Source organism: Lonchura striata, chromosome 1 (genome assembly GCF_046129695.1).
Source record: "Lonchura striata isolate bLonStr1 chromosome 1, bLonStr1.mat, whole genome shotgun sequence".
NCBI lineage: Eukaryota > Metazoa > Chordata > Aves > Passeriformes > Estrildidae > Lonchura > Lonchura striata.
The window spans coordinates 102,218,636-102,236,330 of NC_134603.1; the positions used below are offsets into that span (position 1 = coordinate 102,218,636).

General features: G+C 40.0%; 1 protein-coding gene across 1 annotated transcript in view; it reads right to left on the reverse strand.

The window, feature by feature from the left end:
• The window catches only part of ITGA9 (integrin subunit alpha 9), a 218,031-nt gene that overhangs the window by 15,060 nt on the left and 185,276 nt on the right, over positions 1-17,695 (reverse strand). The window contains exons 25-27 of the mRNA XM_021546471.3: positions 17,135-17,254; positions 15,374-15,475; positions 4,261-4,380 (exon numbers count right to left, since the gene is read on the reverse strand). Coding sequence (XP_021402146.2) covers positions 4,261-4,380; positions 15,374-15,475; positions 17,135-17,254 — 342 coding nt within the window. The remainder of the gene's footprint in view (positions 1-4,260; positions 4,381-15,373; positions 15,476-17,134; positions 17,255-17,695) is intronic.

A 17,695-nucleotide genomic window follows, 5' to 3' on the forward strand; every position in this document is an offset into this window, starting at 1 on the left:
AGGGTCTGTCCATTCTGTAGTGCAATTTGTAGTGTAGTTGTGCACACAGCAAGAATGTACTTTCCACCTAGGGCTGAGACATGGGCGCTGCCAGCACACTCTGCACTGCTGCCAGTGCTCAGTTCTGTTACAATGACTTTGCTCCAGCTCCTGCTCTATTTTGTGCAAACAGCTGCCTTCCAGCACTACAGTTTAGCTCTAATTAATTTCTTAATAAAAATACAGTTTATTTTATAATCTAGTCCTGAAAGTTGGCTAAATTATTGTTCTCACTGGCAGTTCTAAGTTATCCAAATTGCTATCTAATTAAAATCTGCTCTTTCATGCCACATTTAAAAACTAATTTCTAATATGAAGTTGTGATTTTTTTTCTTTTTACTTCTTTGCACACAAAATTTAGGAATGACTGTAGGATCTACTTAGCCAATTTTGTCTAAAAATATTTACAATCAGACAATTCAGATTCCTCTGTAGGACTGCAACTTTCCTGTAGAAAATAGTAAAGGTAAGAAGTTTTTCAGAAAGCTAGAAATTTAGGCCTTAGAAACAGAAAGACCAGAGAACACTAAAACTAGCTGCAGCTGCAAAGTTGGAAAGGACCTTTGCACCTAGGTTAAGTGAACTTCATAAAATAAGCTGGTATATGTTGGTTGTTTAAGTGATGAAACTAATAGTAGTATCTTGTATGCATTGGTGTGTATAACAAATGATAGACAAAACTATCAAAGAAGTTTTTATCATTCAAGAGTGAGATGTAAGAAACAGAATCACAGAAAATTCTCAAGATCTTACAGAGATAGCGGATGTAAGTATAGACATAGATTAAAGCTTAAATTAAGTCCTTAGAATGGATGAAACTTCTAAGAACAGTAAATAGTAACCACTACCAGATTTTACTTATGTCTTATGAATAGACCAAATATTTTACAGCATTAAAATTACTGTAGTATAAAGTAGCAACACTTAAAGCAAGTAAGAGAGGTGACTCAAATAAGCAAAAAGACATATGTATTGTAGTAGAGCTATGTAATGCAAGGTAGTTAATAAGTGACAAAGTTAAGAAGGTTTCTTTTTGGTTGTACTGAAGGGGGGAAAACATGGGAAATAGTAAAGGTAAGAAGATTTTCAGAAAGCTGGAAATGTAGGCCTTTAGAAACAGAAAGAGCAGAGAAAATTAGAACTAGCTGTAGCTGCAAAGTCTGAAAGTATAAAAAGTTACAATGGTATAGCAAGCAAGGACATTAAACAATAGCTTGAGTTTTAGGCTTGGCTAAGATAGACCTTAAGACTAGCATATTTTCTAGCAAGATAGTAGAAGGTTTTAAGCTTAATAATGGTGTATGGTGTATTGTTAATAGAAAGGAGACAAGCAAGCATTGTGTGAAGCAGGTGTATGTGTACTTTTAGCAATTGGCTAGAACAATTATCTGTAAGCTTTAGGAATATGCTATTGGCTAGAAAGTTTTATAAATGCCCTGAAACAAAGGAATTTTTGGCTATATGCTGGCTCTACATGAGCTTTTGCCATCTTCCTATTGTCTCAACCATGTAATGAGGCTGATGCTGCAACAAAAGCTCAAGGAACATATCCCAGCAGTCCCATCCTGTTTGTGTCCCCAACACACTTTCCCATGTCAGTTTTATCTCAACTTTAATGTTACCATAATTTTAATACATACAGTAACTAGAGAGTATGAAATATTACTTATTGTCCCAGATTGAAAAGCAAGATGTATTCTATTTGCCATCTGTATGGCAGTTGTCTTGTGTTAAGTGAGCAGTTTTTCCTTATCTCTTCCACAATCCTTCCCCTCAGGGGAGACATTTGCTGATAATGGGCCATTGATGTCACTGCATGACTGATAAGAGCTGTAACAACCCATTGTGAGATGCTCCACCCAGAGGGAGGGGCCAAGCATTCCTACCTGCATATAGTCTGGAGATTGTGGCCCACTAACACAGCTTTTTTTCTGTGCTGGATTTTTCCAGAGGAACAGCTGCCTCTTCCACTGCCTCTTCAGAGGAAGACTACACCCTTTTCTACAGAAAACCACACCTGACATTCCAGGAGTACTGCAGCCACAATTCCAATTGGACAGCTGCCACCATCCTGTCCAACAGTGTGTCAGGTTGTATTCTGACTGTGTGAATGTTGTTTTAGTTTACGGCATTGTTTATTTTACTTTTTATTTTCTTCGCTAATAAAGCACTGTTATTTCTGCTCCCATATTTTTTGCCTGCGACCCCCCCTTAATTTCAAATTTATAACAATTCAGAGGGAAGAGGTCTATGTTTTTCCATTTCAGGGGAGGTTCCTGCCTTCCTTAGCAGACACCTGTCTTGCCAAACTTAGACATTTATATATATTTATGAGTTAAACTAAGATAAATTAAAATACTGGCAGATACTAGCAATTCAGGGTTTTAATGACTTCTTTATAATATAATATCTGTGGATGAAGTACTGCAGCTCATTTGGCAAAGCCAAACTGTCATCTCTGACTCTAGGCAAGGCACCTCAAATTCTTTTGCCTCAGCACATATACATGCAAAACCAGCCGTGTAATCCCAGTTATAGCTATTTGCTGCTATTACTTGGAATGTCTCTCAAAGCTTTCATGCAACAAAATGGCAGTTTCTTCACATGTACTGAATGATCCCTATGAAATTTAAAAGAGCTTGAAGTATCAAGATTAACTCAGGAAGCAAAGAACTGTATTAACTGCAGTGTAGACCAAGAATTCAAGTTGTACAAGTTTTACCTGAAGACTCACAGGGTGATATTTCTCTTATCTTGCACATTTTCAAACAGTTTATTTAATATCTTTTTATGACAGGAAATGAGTAATATGACATCAGTCATATAGGTATCAGCAGCAATATCCTTTGTCAAAACTGTGTGTCATTGAGACATAAACCCAGTGCCTCTTCCAATCTTACATTTCTCCATTCTCATGGTTATTCTTCTATCTTAATTGCATGGACTTTTTTTTTCTTTTACTATTTCTGACACAGAAAGCAGAAGTTTTTCCCAAATGCCAGAGAAACAGAAGTTATGAGATATTCTAAACTGTGGTCAAATATTGTTTTCCAAAAGAACATGGCTAGTAAATACTTAAAGATCTTCAAAACTGATAATAAAAGTACTTAAAATCTATTACCCATATAAAATTTATATATTATTACATTATATTATATTACGTTACGTGATATGATATATAATTTATAACCCAACTATACAGACATCTACATAATTTAAAATTAGAATTGCATGTCCAATTTTAGGTTTCTAAATCCATTTTATAGCTTCATGACCAGCAGCAATATATCCAGCACATTGGGGCTGTGGCCTCCTGTCCCAGCACAGTTGACTAGCAGAGATGTGCAGCACACATGCTACTAAACAGTGCAAGTCAGGCTCCTGGATTTCCTTCCATGGGAATCAAAATAATGCTGGACATGTTCCCATGTGAGCATTTGAGATTTACTTCTCTCAGAGTCCCTGATTTTGACTGTGGTCTTTTAAATTTCTGGATTGGTAACAGGGAACTGAAAAATGAAAACACTTGAAGTTCCTTACCCTTCATATTTACCACACCAGATGGCTGCTGGCAATTGTCAGCATTAGCCCCGTTTAATACTGTAACAGTGTTTGGGTAAAAGAATTTAACTTTATCAGAGACGGTGTGAAGGCCGTCTTTTAACAGGTCCAGATGCTTCTTGCTCTGGTAAGGCATTTCACTAATCTGGAACTCTTTGTCTGATGGATCTGAAAAAGGTATTGCTATATACTCCTCTCCCAAGGACATCTATCTCTTAGAAAGTAGCTACCAGCTAGTTTTTTCTAGACATGGACCCAATCTCTTTGCTGGTCAAGCAAAGGTGACCTGATTTTCAGGAAACCCTGTTCAAATCAGTGAACTTCAGTCATCATAAAAACATAGAAATGCAAAGTGTCTAAGTGTAATATAACAGATTTATATGAGAAATCTTCCATTGTCCTGAAATGGTTATCAGAGGTTTCAACTTTTAATAGTCAGGCTCTAAAAAAACCGCTTTTTCACTTCTTCTTTATGTCATTAGTACTTTCATGTCCCTTACAAAAGCTTGTTTATTAAACTGGTTTTGCTGACTAATGACTTCTGTGATGGAGTAGACAATTATTCAGCTCCTAGAGAAAATGGATGTTAAATACAAGGATAAATTTAAGCTTTTTTTCCCCGGGATTAGCTTTGGTTTTATGTTGCATGTGTTACCTTACCTTCCATAAAAGTACAGCCAGCAACAGGAAGATGAGAATTCCCACCAACAAACTGATGGCAATGATCCATCCGACAACATAACCACGAGGCTCCAGATTGTGCAAGGCCTCGAAGACCACCTACATAGCAATTAGAAAAAGATCTTTTTAGAATTGGAAGTTGTATTTTTTTCTCTTGTACTTATTACACAAATTGTATGGTGGCCTCACTGATCATATTTCATCTGTCAAACAAATAGGGAATGCAGCCTTAATTTAGTGCTTTCCATCAATTTTTCCCCAAACAATTTAAAGCTTTCAAGTGGATTTTTAGTAGTAATGTGTTGGATCCAAAGAATATCAGCCTCCTCTCCAGTGTAACACTTACCCTGCAAAGCCCCAACACTGAGCTTATTCAGGTGCTGGGCCATCAAATGTGCACAAACTTTTGCATTAAAAAATCCATCCCTTGGATTGGCATGACATCTTGCATGGCTTGTCTTACTCATCATGTTCTGGCCCTGCCAAACCCCCTGATGGTTCACATGAAATATTCATTATGAACTTCTGTGGGTTAGGTTTTCTCAAGTGAATTTCTGCCCATTTGTTATCAGGGAGATGCTGGGGGTGGCTTTCTAGGTAAATAGACAGCATTTAAGAAACAGGAGTAGCCTAGCACCCTGATATACTGCTGAAATGGTTTTTAGGGAGGGAAAAAGGGGTTTGGAGTTTTTAGCTGGGTGGGAGTAGTCATTTCCCGGCTTGGAGGAGACAGTCATGTTGGGTTTTTTTCACCTGGGACTTCTCCTGCACAGTGGTTTCAACATTGCTGTGGAGATCTGCCTGCCACCTGCTTGTAAGCCCATTGCTTGCAAGCCCATTGCTTGCAAGAGAGAGAGAGAGTCCTGGCTGCCCCATTGACTGAGACTTCGGCAGCTACCAGCACCGAGAGAGACAAGCACAGTCCATGTGGATGCCTGGGGGAGACATTCCTTTCCACCCCCTCCCTGAAGCCACTGTGTGGTGAGACGCCTGAAGCCGGAGCTGCTCCCGCCAGACCTCTTCTCTGCATGGTATTGCAACATCACAATAAATCCCTGCCTTCCTTCCCAGTGTATACCAACTGCAGTCAGTGGTGCCAAAGACTGATCACCACTCACATGTATGCCTGGAGGAGTAATTTTTCTTTTCCTTTCTCCTTCTCTCCCCTGAGCTGCTAGTATCACCACCAGAGAGGTCCCACTCTTGCATCAGAGTACTCCCCGAAGCCACGACGGAAGTACTGTAACTTCTCTACCTCACCTGAGTCACCATGACCCACTGTTGTGGTTGTTGCTATACCAAAGGGGAAATAGCTTAACGGGCAGGAAAAGTCTGTTATTGGGGATTTTTAAAATCATTGTTGTCGTTGTTTGTTCTGTCTTCTTACATATATACAGTGTAGTAGAGAACTGTTCTTCCTTTTCCCATGTTCTTGCTCAAAGACCTGAAATTTTTGAAGTCACAATAACTTGGAGGGAGGCATCATTTTTGCATTCTAGGAAGGTTTCCCCCTTCCTTGGCAGATATTGGTCTTTTAAACCAAGACTGCTTGTTAACTACCTTTTTCCCCCAAAAAAACTGGACAACTCATACATCACTATTAAATACAAACCATCCCCGCTGTGCTTTACAAGACACATTGTAAGACACATGAAGTCATGGGTTGTTCTGGAAATGCTGGGAGCTGTTCTCTCTTTTTCTATAGCATGTATGGCAGGGAAATACAGACAACAAAGAGCCTTCACACCATCTGTCTCAAGAAGACAATGGGAGCAAATTACATTATTCATATACACTATGTGAATTTTCAATCTCTTATTTCAGTCAAAACTAGTTCCTTGGCAGAAAACTCAAGAACATCTCCTCTCAGTGAAGGCTATTTCTGTGTTAAATTTTGCAACATCCAGCAAATGCGGAGAGGCAGCAGGGTTTTTTTTAAAGGTAATTCATTTGTTTTGTTTGGCTTTGTTTTGCTAGACAAAGTAGCTGGTTTTCCTTCCTCCTTCACAAACCACTTTCACCTTTGCTTAAAAATGACAAAACCATTTTGTGAATATTATAAATGGGTAATGCTATGGTTTGGTCTCACAATTAAGAGATTAATATTATGTGTATATTAAGAGAAGTTTTATAGATGCATAGGTATGTTATTGTTGTATGTTCTCCCCATGCAATCAAGGATACTACTGGTTCCCTTGGCCACAAAGGCTCACTGCTGGCTCATGGACAGCTTGGTATCCACCAGGACCCACAGATCCTTCTCTGTAGAGCTGCTTTCCAGCAGTTTGACCCCCAGCCTGCACTGGTGCAGGGGTTATTCTTCCCCAGGCATAGGACTCTTGGTTGCCTTGGTTGAACTTCAGACCTTTCTTTTCTGCCCATCCCTCCAAACTCTTGAGGTCTTTTTAAAGGGCTTCACAACCCTCTGAGAAATCAGCCACTACTCCCAGATTTGCGCTCAGTGAACTTGTTGCCCCTTCCCCCAAGTCACCGATGAAAAAGTTAAGCAATACTGGGCCTGTCACCAAATAGCAGATATAAACTTGCTACTAAGCCCCAGGATTGAATGACAGGGGCTTCTCCCAGTCAGGTCTCTTATGAAGCTGCAAGCATTTCAGTGGCCAGATCCCGAGGGGTGTGGAGTTCAGACCAATGAGAACATACAGACTGGGTCTTTCAAAATGCCCTTTATAAGGAAGGCCTTGGCAAAATAAACTTCCTCTGTGCCACACAGATGTTGGGGGTGGGTGTTTCTGTCTCCTTGTCCTTCACTTCTCACATGTGGCTTAAAATGCAGTGAACCCAGAGGTAATAAGAACTCAGCAACACAGAGCAAAGGAGACGCGTGGCATTATAGCTGGATTTTGGTCTACAAACCAAAACTTGATTAACAAATGGCCAAGAGCTGGAAATCAGGGTAGGGTCCAGATTACAGGGCATCAGAGCCCAGATTGGTGTTTGGAACTGGAGAAATACAGTGGGAAGCTGGAACCATGGTGTAGAAGCTGGAACAGTGTAAAAGCCAGACTTTTGGTGTAAAACCGGGACACTGATTAGACAGTGGCAAAAAAACCCCTCAGCAGACAGCAGAAAGTGTTGTGAGTGTTTAAAAAACCTGTTTTGTGGACTAAAACTACAACGAAGACCATGGGAGCTTGGATATTGGGCCAGAAAATTCCGTGATGCAGGTATGTCCCAGATTGAAAAGCAAGATGTATTCTATTTGCCATCTGTATGGCAGTTGTCTTGTGTTAAGTGAGCAGTTTTTCCTTATCTCTTCCACAATCCTTCCCCTCAGGGGAGACATCTGCTGATAATGGGCCATTGATGTCACTGCATGACTGATAAGAGCTGTAACATCCCATTGTGAGATGCTCCACCCAGAGGGAGGGGCCAAGCATTCCTACCTGCATATAGTCTAGAGATTCTGGCCCACCAACACAGCTTTTTTTCTGTACTGGATTTTTTCAGAGGAACAGCTGCCTCTTCCACTGCCTCTTCAGAGGAAGACTGCACCCTTTTTCTACAGAAAACCACACCTGACATTCCAGGAGTACTGCAGCCACAATTCCAATTGGACAGCTGCCACCATCCTGTCCAACAGTGTGCCAGGTTGTATTCTGACTCTTATCAGTGTTGTTTTGGATCACTGCACTCTTTATTTTTTAATTTTCTTCCCTAATAAAGCACTGTTATTCCTGCTCCCATATTTTTACCTGAGAATCCCCCTTAATTTCAAATTTATAACAATTTGCAGGGAAGGGGTGTACATTTTTCCATTTCAGGGGAGGCTCCTGCCTTCCTTAGCAGACACCTGTCTTTCCAAACCAAGACACAGGTACTGATTTTCTTCTTTCAAAAAAGAGGGATTGTTTCCCCGGGAAGTGGGGAATCCTGGCAGATGCCAGCATTGTCCAGGGAGCCGGTGGGATTGATTGTGAAATCCAGCCACATCAAGAGATGGCGGCCACCAGAACTTCAGCAGGCTACACAGCCCTGGCAGCTCTGAAACACCCCTTGCCCACTCCAGACTGTTGTAGTCCCTATGCAGTGACTTCAGGCCATTATATCGCACGTCTGGGCAGGCACACCATGCTGCCCTGCTCCGGGGGACCAGACTGTAGGGTGTCCACTCCAACTCCTCCCAGGACCAGGAGGAACTCCACAACCATTACTCCATGCCATGAGCCCTGCACCCTACTCAGCTGGCCCAGCGGCACCTCCATGCAGCTGACACCACGGGGTGGGGCCCCGTCCTGATCCAGTCCCAAAGGGACACAGCCAAGCCTGGCTGCACCTCCAGTGGGAGCAGCCCCACCACCAAGTCTGCCTCCAAAGAAAGCTGCAGAACTCAGAAGCAGAGCAGGGGAAAAGCCTTTGCAAAGGTCTCACTTGGAAAAAGGCAGTGCAGGAGACAGGCGGGGTTGTGGTACCACAGGGACAGAAACGGTTGAGTCTGCCTGAAGAGATGGAGTTGGACACATGGGTTAAATGTCTCACAGCAGCTGAAATCAAGACACATTGTCATCCAGCCAAGAGAGAAGCCAGCAGCTGCTTGCAAACGGATGGTAAAGAGACAAACAGACACTAAGCTGCCTTCCCTACAAAGCATTACAACCACGTTACCTCTTAATAAATCAAGATTTTCATTTCCCAGAAATTCTAATAAAATGAAAACATTTGCAAAGGGTAAAGAGTTCATAATACAGTATTTGTTGATTTTGTTTGCAATTGCTAAAGCTAGAGTAAAGTGTTATCTTTCTGTCTCTGACTTTACTGTTGTGCATCAGGGAAGCATTAGTATGTGTATTGTTATGTATTTTTTTAATACTCCTACTAATTATTGTTGCAATATTTCAAGAAGGATGGGTAAGATCCAGGGGATATCCACTAAGATATTACTGTTAAAAATTTTCCATTTCATTTTGCACTGGATATTAATACAAACTTGTTTCTAAAATGTAGAATGCAGGAAATCTCTCCCAACCAAGTCATTGGCCTGATCAACCTATGAATCTGTCTGGTAAAGATTCTGTACAAAAAAAACTAACCCTTTTTCTTTTGAGACAGACATAGAGGCTTTGTCTAGAAGTAGCCTTCTAGAAGTAGTTAAGTTTGCTCATTGTGAAAAAGAGACCTTCCAGCAACTCTCTTTCTTATTAATGCTGTTAAAAAAATGCATGCTTTATTTCTATTTCTACTTATTATACAAAGAAAAAAGGGAAGAAAAGTTGGGGTGAAGGCACATTCTCCCTTTTTGAGTTTTAAGTGGTGTCATGTTCTTATGTTTTATAATAAGGCATGTAACAATACAATATTCCTATGAAATCCAAGGTAAAGGACCCTGGGCAGCATTCTGAAGTCTCTTCAAAAGAACAGTGGATCACAAATGACCACCTACCTCATGGACAATCAAGATAAGGGCTTTCATTGTTTACCAAGTATTTTCCTGTTTACAAACTGTTTTTCTGTTTACATATTGTTTTCTAGGTGTTGGGTTCTTCAAGGGATAAATGGGTTACAGGTTGTTTTTAATAGTTGGGCTTTTCTATAAGGGTTAAATGGGTTAAAGGTTGAATGCTTTTTGTTTTCTATAAGTTGTAACATATAAGCATTGTGCCTGTGGCCTGAGTTCTCCCCCAACACATCCTAAACATTAATGCTGCGGCTTCCAGGCAAAATTGGCCCATGCTGTCTTCTGTTCTCCTGTCTGAAAAGGGCCCTTGCAGATGGGTAACAGTAAACAAATTACAAATTTTATTAAACAAGGAAGGTGAGATGTTACTGAATAGCAGATATGAGGTTGCTACTAAGCCCCAGGATTGAATGACAGGGGCTTCTCCCAGTCAGGTCTCTTATGAAGCTGCAAGCATTTCAGTGGCCAGATCCCGAGGGGTGTGGAGTTCAGACCAATGAGAACATACAGACTGGGTCTTTCAAAATGCCCTTTGTAAGGAAGGCCTTGGCAAAATAAACTTCCTCTGTGCCACACGAACATCAGGGGCGAGTGTCTCTGTCTCCTTGCCCCTCACCCAGCACACATGACCTAACATGGGCCCAGCACTGAATCTTGGCAGACACCATTACTGACAGGCTTCCAACTAGACATTGTGTCACTATAACACTCTGGTATCTGTTGTTTAACCAGTTCTCAATCCAACTCACTAGTCATTAATCCAGTCCACACTTCCTGACTTTGCATGAGGATATTGTGAGAAGCAGTGTAAAAAGCCTTGTAGCAGTAGAGGTAGACAACACACACTGCTCTCCCCTCACCCATCCAGGTGGTTGTTTCACCATAGAAGGCCATCATGTTGGTCAAGCATGATCTGCCTTTAGTGAATCTGTGCTGACTACTCCTGATCCCTTTCTTGTCATCCATGTGGATAGAGATGGCCTCCAAAATGAGACACTCCATCACCTTTCCCTTGACAGAGATTGAGTTAGGCTGATTGTCAGGTAGTTCCCTGGGTCCTCCTTGCTCTTTTTGAAGACAAGGGTTCTCAGGCACCTCTCCTGATCACCACAACCTTTCAAAGAAGACTGTGAGTGGCCTTGCTTTGGTGTCATGATAACAAGACTTGAAAACATAGCAAATAGAAATGAACTAAGCTCCAAATATTTAACATTATCCAAACATATTCTCGTAACTAGTATCACAATATTCAAAATAGGTCTTAAACATGGACCAGTTATTCAACCAAGAAAAAAATAATTTTAGCATTTCAGATAATAGCACAAAGCCATTGTCAGACTTTTAAACATATTTTGCTGAACAGAGAGCTTAAGCAGCAGACTGTCCCTCACACCCAGTGTAAGGGATATACCAAATAGAGATCAAACAAGACCTTCTGCCTTCCTTGTTGTTGGGGTTTAAGATTCTCTCTCTCTCTCTCTCTCTCTCTCTCTCTCTCTCTCTCTCTCTCTGTCTCTCTCTCAGCTTCGGAGGAGGATGGTTGAGCTGGAGGGAATTCATTGCCACCACTGGAGCCTAACCTGGTCCTTCTTTTTCTGCCATGGGCTGAGCCTCTGCTCATGAAAGATGTCCCACTGAACTGGGACCTTATTTACATCCTACCTCACTGAAAAAGGACCTTCACCATCCACTCAGGTGCTTCAGGGGAATCCCCAGGATCACTGAGCCCCCTCCCCATCCAAGGGAAACTCTCTCTCCTGGCCATGTTTCAGGAGCAAATGGAAAGACAAAAAAAAATTAATAACTTGAAATGACAAAAACAATATGGCAGCAAATAATTTGCTGGCAAGCAGGCTGCAAAGCTGCTCAAGAAAGCTCCAGCCAGGTATTAAAAAGCTAAGCTGGGGAGAACTGGTGCCTTAAAATGCTGAGTGTTTCTAAAAAATGAGAGGCTGGGGATGGATTTCTGAGCATTAGAGGCATTCCCACATGCATTAAACAAAACCAACTGGATCATGAACACTGTCCAGTACCACAGGCTGGACAAAACACAGATATGGAGAACAGGCCAAAGTCAGGAGTCCTCCATGCTGCATGCAGACAGCTAAAGCTTAAGTTCATGAATCTCTTTGCATAGAATATGTATAAAAATACACCTTCCAAGTCTTCACAATCATAAACTTACTTTTTGTAAGTGTTTTCTTTGCTATTGTTTTTCTCCAAAATATATTATAATTGTAAACATAAACATACCTAAATATGAGCAGAAAAAACCCATGAAGGACAACCACTTGCATGTGTTGCATTGTCTTGGTTTAAGACAATTTAAAGGGAAACACTCTACAGTGAGTTCTCCCCCTTAGTGTTAACCAATCCCTTTCCACCAATAAAAAGAAACCAAATCCTAGTAGATATAAGTGAAAAAATAGCAGTTTACTAGCAAGCAAAACAACAACAGGCAAAAAAATAACAGTAAACAATCACTAGATACAAAATTGCTAAATCTCACAAAACCCCGCCAGAGACAAAGAGAAACTTGAACTTGCAGAGTGACCCATCCTAAGATGCTGCCCACCACAGCTGAGTGTGTGGTTCTAAAGACAAAGGGAAAATGGCAGCAAACCCTCCCATGAAGGTAGGAGCTTTCAAAGCAGTACTAGTGGCAGACAGGAATTGTCCAGGTGTGTGGGATCAGTGTTCCCACTTGCTGCCACCTCCTGACACCTGCTGGACTCTGCCAGTTTTGGTGTAGCTGCCTTGGGTTCCTACTCCAATGGAAGAGGAGGGAAGGAAGAACAGACTTGCACTGATGAGCGGCGCCCTGGGACCAGACCAGCACTGGCTTAGTCCTGTCCACAGGTTTTGCAAAATAACAGTAAACTCTGAAACACTCTGAAACAGTTTCTGATTGCAAAATGCAGATTCTCCACTTGTTATTGTTGCAAGTAGAGGCAAGAAAAGGCCAAGAGGCAAGCTGAACAGGGAGAGAGAGAGATCTCTGGCTGTCCTAATTTTTAAAAAGCCCTGGGCACCACCTCCCCATTCTGGTTTCTGGTACAGGGGTCTTAAAGAGAGAGTAGCAATTTTGGGCATAGATAAATGGGGCTACAGTAACATTTTGGGTTACCCAGGATATACATTAAAACTAGAATGACTGAGCTGGAAATAAAAGAACAGTGAACTCTATCCAGAAGGCATGAAAGGTTCAAAGGTAGAGCATACCTGTACTTAGTGGATAGCATCAGACAGCAGCCTTAAGCTTTACAGGTCACTGTGTTGCAGGACCTGAATGCATTTTATCATGCAGTAAGCTTTGCATTCTGTCACTTTCAATACAGGAAGACTAAGAGGCATTTGGCTAGTTTGGTTGTACTAAAATCCCTTTAATTCTTTACTCCACACTTCCAAAGACAGTCCTTTTGCTCCTTAAGAGCACTCATTCCTGCACACAGGTAGTGAGCAGAAAAGGTGGACTCTTTGATCTGGTATTCGATTATTGTGGTCTTTTGGAGCTTATTGTTGGTTTTGCTCATAGACCGAGGAGAACCAAACCTTCATGGAAACTCATAGATGAAGAAAATAAAGTATGCCTCCTGAAAATATGACACCAGTTTCAGACAATATATATGTCTGCTAATACCACTGTCATCACAGAGCCAAATCCAAATTCTGATCACCTTATTCATGTGATTTGTCTAATATAAGAACTCAAGCAGACTGTTATAACAAGAATCAAAAACACATAATTAAAAGTCACATAAAATCATATCCAAATCCAGAAAAATTATTGTTGAGAATAGCACAAATGCATATTTTTTAAAAAATGGGTTAATTTCAAAGACAGCCTACTACCCAACTTAGAGATACTCACATACATTTCTTATCTCCCTTAAAAATTATCTGTTGAAGTTTCTCACAGAGTTGGTGTTTATATGGGTGGTCCACTATATATTTCTAATACTATCATAAAAAATATCAGCCTTCCTTTTTCCTTTTGTCTTCCATCTCAATTTATCTTCTTTATAGAGAATTTGTACTCTCATACTATATACTATAATGTAAAAGTGACAATTCAAATAATGGTGCCTAGTCCTAAAAAAAAACATTTAAATGTGATAATAATTCCAATTTAGCCATAGAAAGCAAAAAGGCCTTTTCAACCTTAGCAAGATAAAGTGTCTAAGAAATATCAGGGTACACTGTCATAAACAGTCTCAAAGGAAGTCCATGCGCAACTGTACAGAAAGAGCTATCCAAATGGATACAGTACAGCAATCTCTGGTTAATGAAGAGTACAGGATGATCTTTAAAAAGGAAAAGAGGAGGTTGAACAATGACATTTTCTTTCTCCAGTCTCTCTTTCCAGTTAAATACTTGTGCCTTGCAACAACTACTCTTCCCGTCTGCATTCCACAAGAAGAGAAGACAGAAAAATTAATATCTTGAGCCAAGCCATATCTTAAATTTTTGCCTGAAATGACCCTGTTCGAAACATACAGCAATACTAAAGCTGGCATATGGAAATACCATAAAGCAGAGAGGAAATGGCACTCATATGAAAAAATATTTGAAACTACAGATTAATGTTACATGGCTGCATTTCAAGCATGCTCTTTTAGAGCTAGGGCTTCCCAGGAATTGGAAGCAAGCTCTTGTTTGAAGCTTAAGATAGCTTCCCAACACACACACAGTGCACTTCATAATGCAAGGAATGCATTAACACTTATGACTGGAGGCCACTTATAAGGCACATTCCCAGCAATGGGTAACTATGTTTTTCATTTTAACTTCTAACCTATTGTATAGAATGGTACAGAAACATGACAAAGAAAAGAAAACAGAAGGGAAAAAAGAAGATTCTGTCATATTAAAGAACTCCTTTTTCTGACAGGTCTAATGAAACAGAAATTCAAGACTACAGTTACAGACATGATTGTTGAGGGATACATCTTGTGCAAATAGTTGTAGATTGAGATGCTGATTTAAATGCAGACTGAGTCCTTGGTAGGATCCCAAGACAAGAGGCTGTGACTGGGTGGTGCCAGCCAGGTGAATGGACACTGAGACACAGCGGTAACAGTGAACTGCCAGACTTTTGGATAACAGAAGAAAGGAAGACCAATGGCACCAAAAAGGTAGGAGAATCAGAAGGAAGAGGAAGTTCAACACAATATGTGGTATCAGCTCGTATTTGATTTTTACCAGCTTAGCACAAGGAAAAAAGTTAAATTAATTTCTGAAAGTTTAGACACCTTTTTGCATTTTCACAGCTCCCAAAATATCATTAATGATTCTAAATATTTCATTCTGGCACATGTGAAAAGACAGTGCTTCAAGTCTCTTCTGGGTTTTCAAGGGAAATCTGAATAAGATTAAAGCAAATGTTAACCCTAAATCAGGACCTAAACCTAATTTTTGCATTAATACCTCAAGAGTATTTTAGCTAGTACAACAAAGATCACTCTGGTTTGACATAACATCATTCACTCTGTTGACATGGTTATCACAGAGAGCCAAACCACAAAACCACAGCTCACAGTACTGTTAGTGTAGTCAGACAAAGTCTGGGCAGTCTTGTGGCTTAGCCCAGGCACAAATTCCAGTTTGTATAGAGCTCTCAGTAATTTCCAATCCACTGGGATAAGGAAACATTTCTCTTTAGGTTTTTGTACTCACTGGTTTTTCTCCTGGGTTCCCATTGGGCACCTCCACAACTCTGAGATCATGGTCCACCTGCAGCCTTGCCCTTGTGACAAACTGGATGACCGATGAACTGTCCTGAGAAGTAAAAAGAGGAAGAACTGGACTTAACAACAACAACAAAAGCATTAATCCCCCTGTCAAAAAATGCCCAACAAACCATCAAACAATCACCAGTACAATTAATACACCCAGACAACACTTAGTGAAGGCTAGGCTGGCAGTTAAGTATCAGCCTGGTTACAACTCTGCTTTGAAAAAATATACTTTATGCTCATAACAGACAAATATACCTGAGCATATTATTTCAGATTATAGCAAAATCAGGTATGTTAGACTTTAAGCACATACTTTGTACTTGGTTTGTTAATGTTTACCACATCTACCATGAAAGCAAGACAGAGAATTTCCAATGACACAGGCAGGCTCAATATGACTGTGAAAAATGTTCCAATTTGTTTTTCAAGTGAACAGAAAAATGATATACAAAAACTGGGATAAACTACAATATATCCCAGGGGAAGAACTTCTTTGAATCTGTGCATGGCAAATACCTTAATTATTCACTGCACAATTCCTCTCATTAATACATATTTCTCCAATAAAATGCCCAGTGCATTTTAACAGGCACATTTCAATAAAATGTCATTTAATCTTACAGATTACTCCCTTGTATGCGGTTTGCCTTGAAAAGAGTATGAAATAAGTAGAAAATGGTGTGCACTGGTGATACTCAAATATGTATAAACACTCTATGTCTTTTAAAGGAGTATTGCTAAAAGTATTCTTAGAAGGGACCCAGCAGATAGGATGAATCCTGGCTATTCCCAGGTGTGAATTTCCCAGAAGCATATTTTGCATGCACTCAGTTACTTGTTTACATATTTCAGCATTTCTATAAGCATGTAACAAATACCTGAAACTTCCAGCCATGCCTGTACATTGACAGACTTGCTGGTTTCAACTGGAAAACCTCAAGGCTATTAATTACTTTAGCAACTGTTTTCTAATAAGGGATCTCTCTGATGCTTTTAATCTAACAACTATGAAAGACAGGTTTATTTTAGTAGGTTTATGTTATCAGCTTTCTCCTCCAATTATCTTATTCCCTCATAATCTTACAGTATCTTGCCAAAATTAGAGTCAGCATTTTTGTAAGGAAAGGAACACAGGTGAAAATGCAGTAAATCACAAAAAATTTAAAATATTTACTGTCTCATTCAGCAGCTTCAGGGAAGACAGAAATTAACTGGCAACCATTTGTTTCTTGCCACAAATGTTAAGGTCAGCATTAATGCAGTCATGATGCATCTTCTTTGAATAATAATAATTTGAAGTAAAAATGACAAAATACTGCCATGTCTCTGTTTACACAGGAAGATAATACATAGCTGGTCACAGTTTACATTCACCTACATTTTTTAGAATGAGGACTTTCAGAAATCAATTAGATTTTCAAAAATCTCTAGCCAAAACACCATGCACACAATTAGGGGCCTCATTTGTTATTTTTCAATATATAAATTTCTGAACTAAATTTATTTCTATCTTAGTGGGTAACGGGTAAGAACTAAGATTAACAGCTCCATACACATTGTTAATAAGTAGATCTTTCTTTGATACCGTCATTATTTTTCCCACACTAGTAAAGAGGAAAATATTGAAGTTTTGAGTTCATTGGTTCACATAAGCACACTTAAATTGGCATTGAAGACAATCTACAAGGAGACCACGTACCTTTTTCAGTATCTCAGTATTCAGCAGCATGTAGATATTTATATCACAGGACTCTGCTTTAGGTAGTGAGCTTATGTTGCAGTGTAAAATTAAACAAGATCTGCCTGGTCTTTCACAGTCCTACAGGAAATATGGAAAAAGTTGTTAGGCAAAGGAGATAAAAATAAAATTGCAAATTGCAAAATTCAATGATAAATTATAAACAGTAAACACACCAGAAAACCAAGTTATATAACTGCTATAATACAGCACTCTTGCACTGAAATAGCAACTTTCAAGACCCAAAGGTAGCTGGCTACAGATGCCTACATGAAAGCAAGCCAGGTAAAATTCAGTCTTCTACAGAGCTGCTGAGCCAGGCACCAAGTATAGCGCAGTGACCCACTGCCCCCATATGCCTTTGACAGAACATGGGAGCAAAGGCTCTGATTACCAAGTGTGTGCTGCCATGTTAACTAAATCCCCTTCCACTGCACTTCCTGAAACTTCCTATTTACTTTTAAAAACCAGACAATCACTAAACATCCCCCCAGCACATCACCAGTATTGTTATATATATAA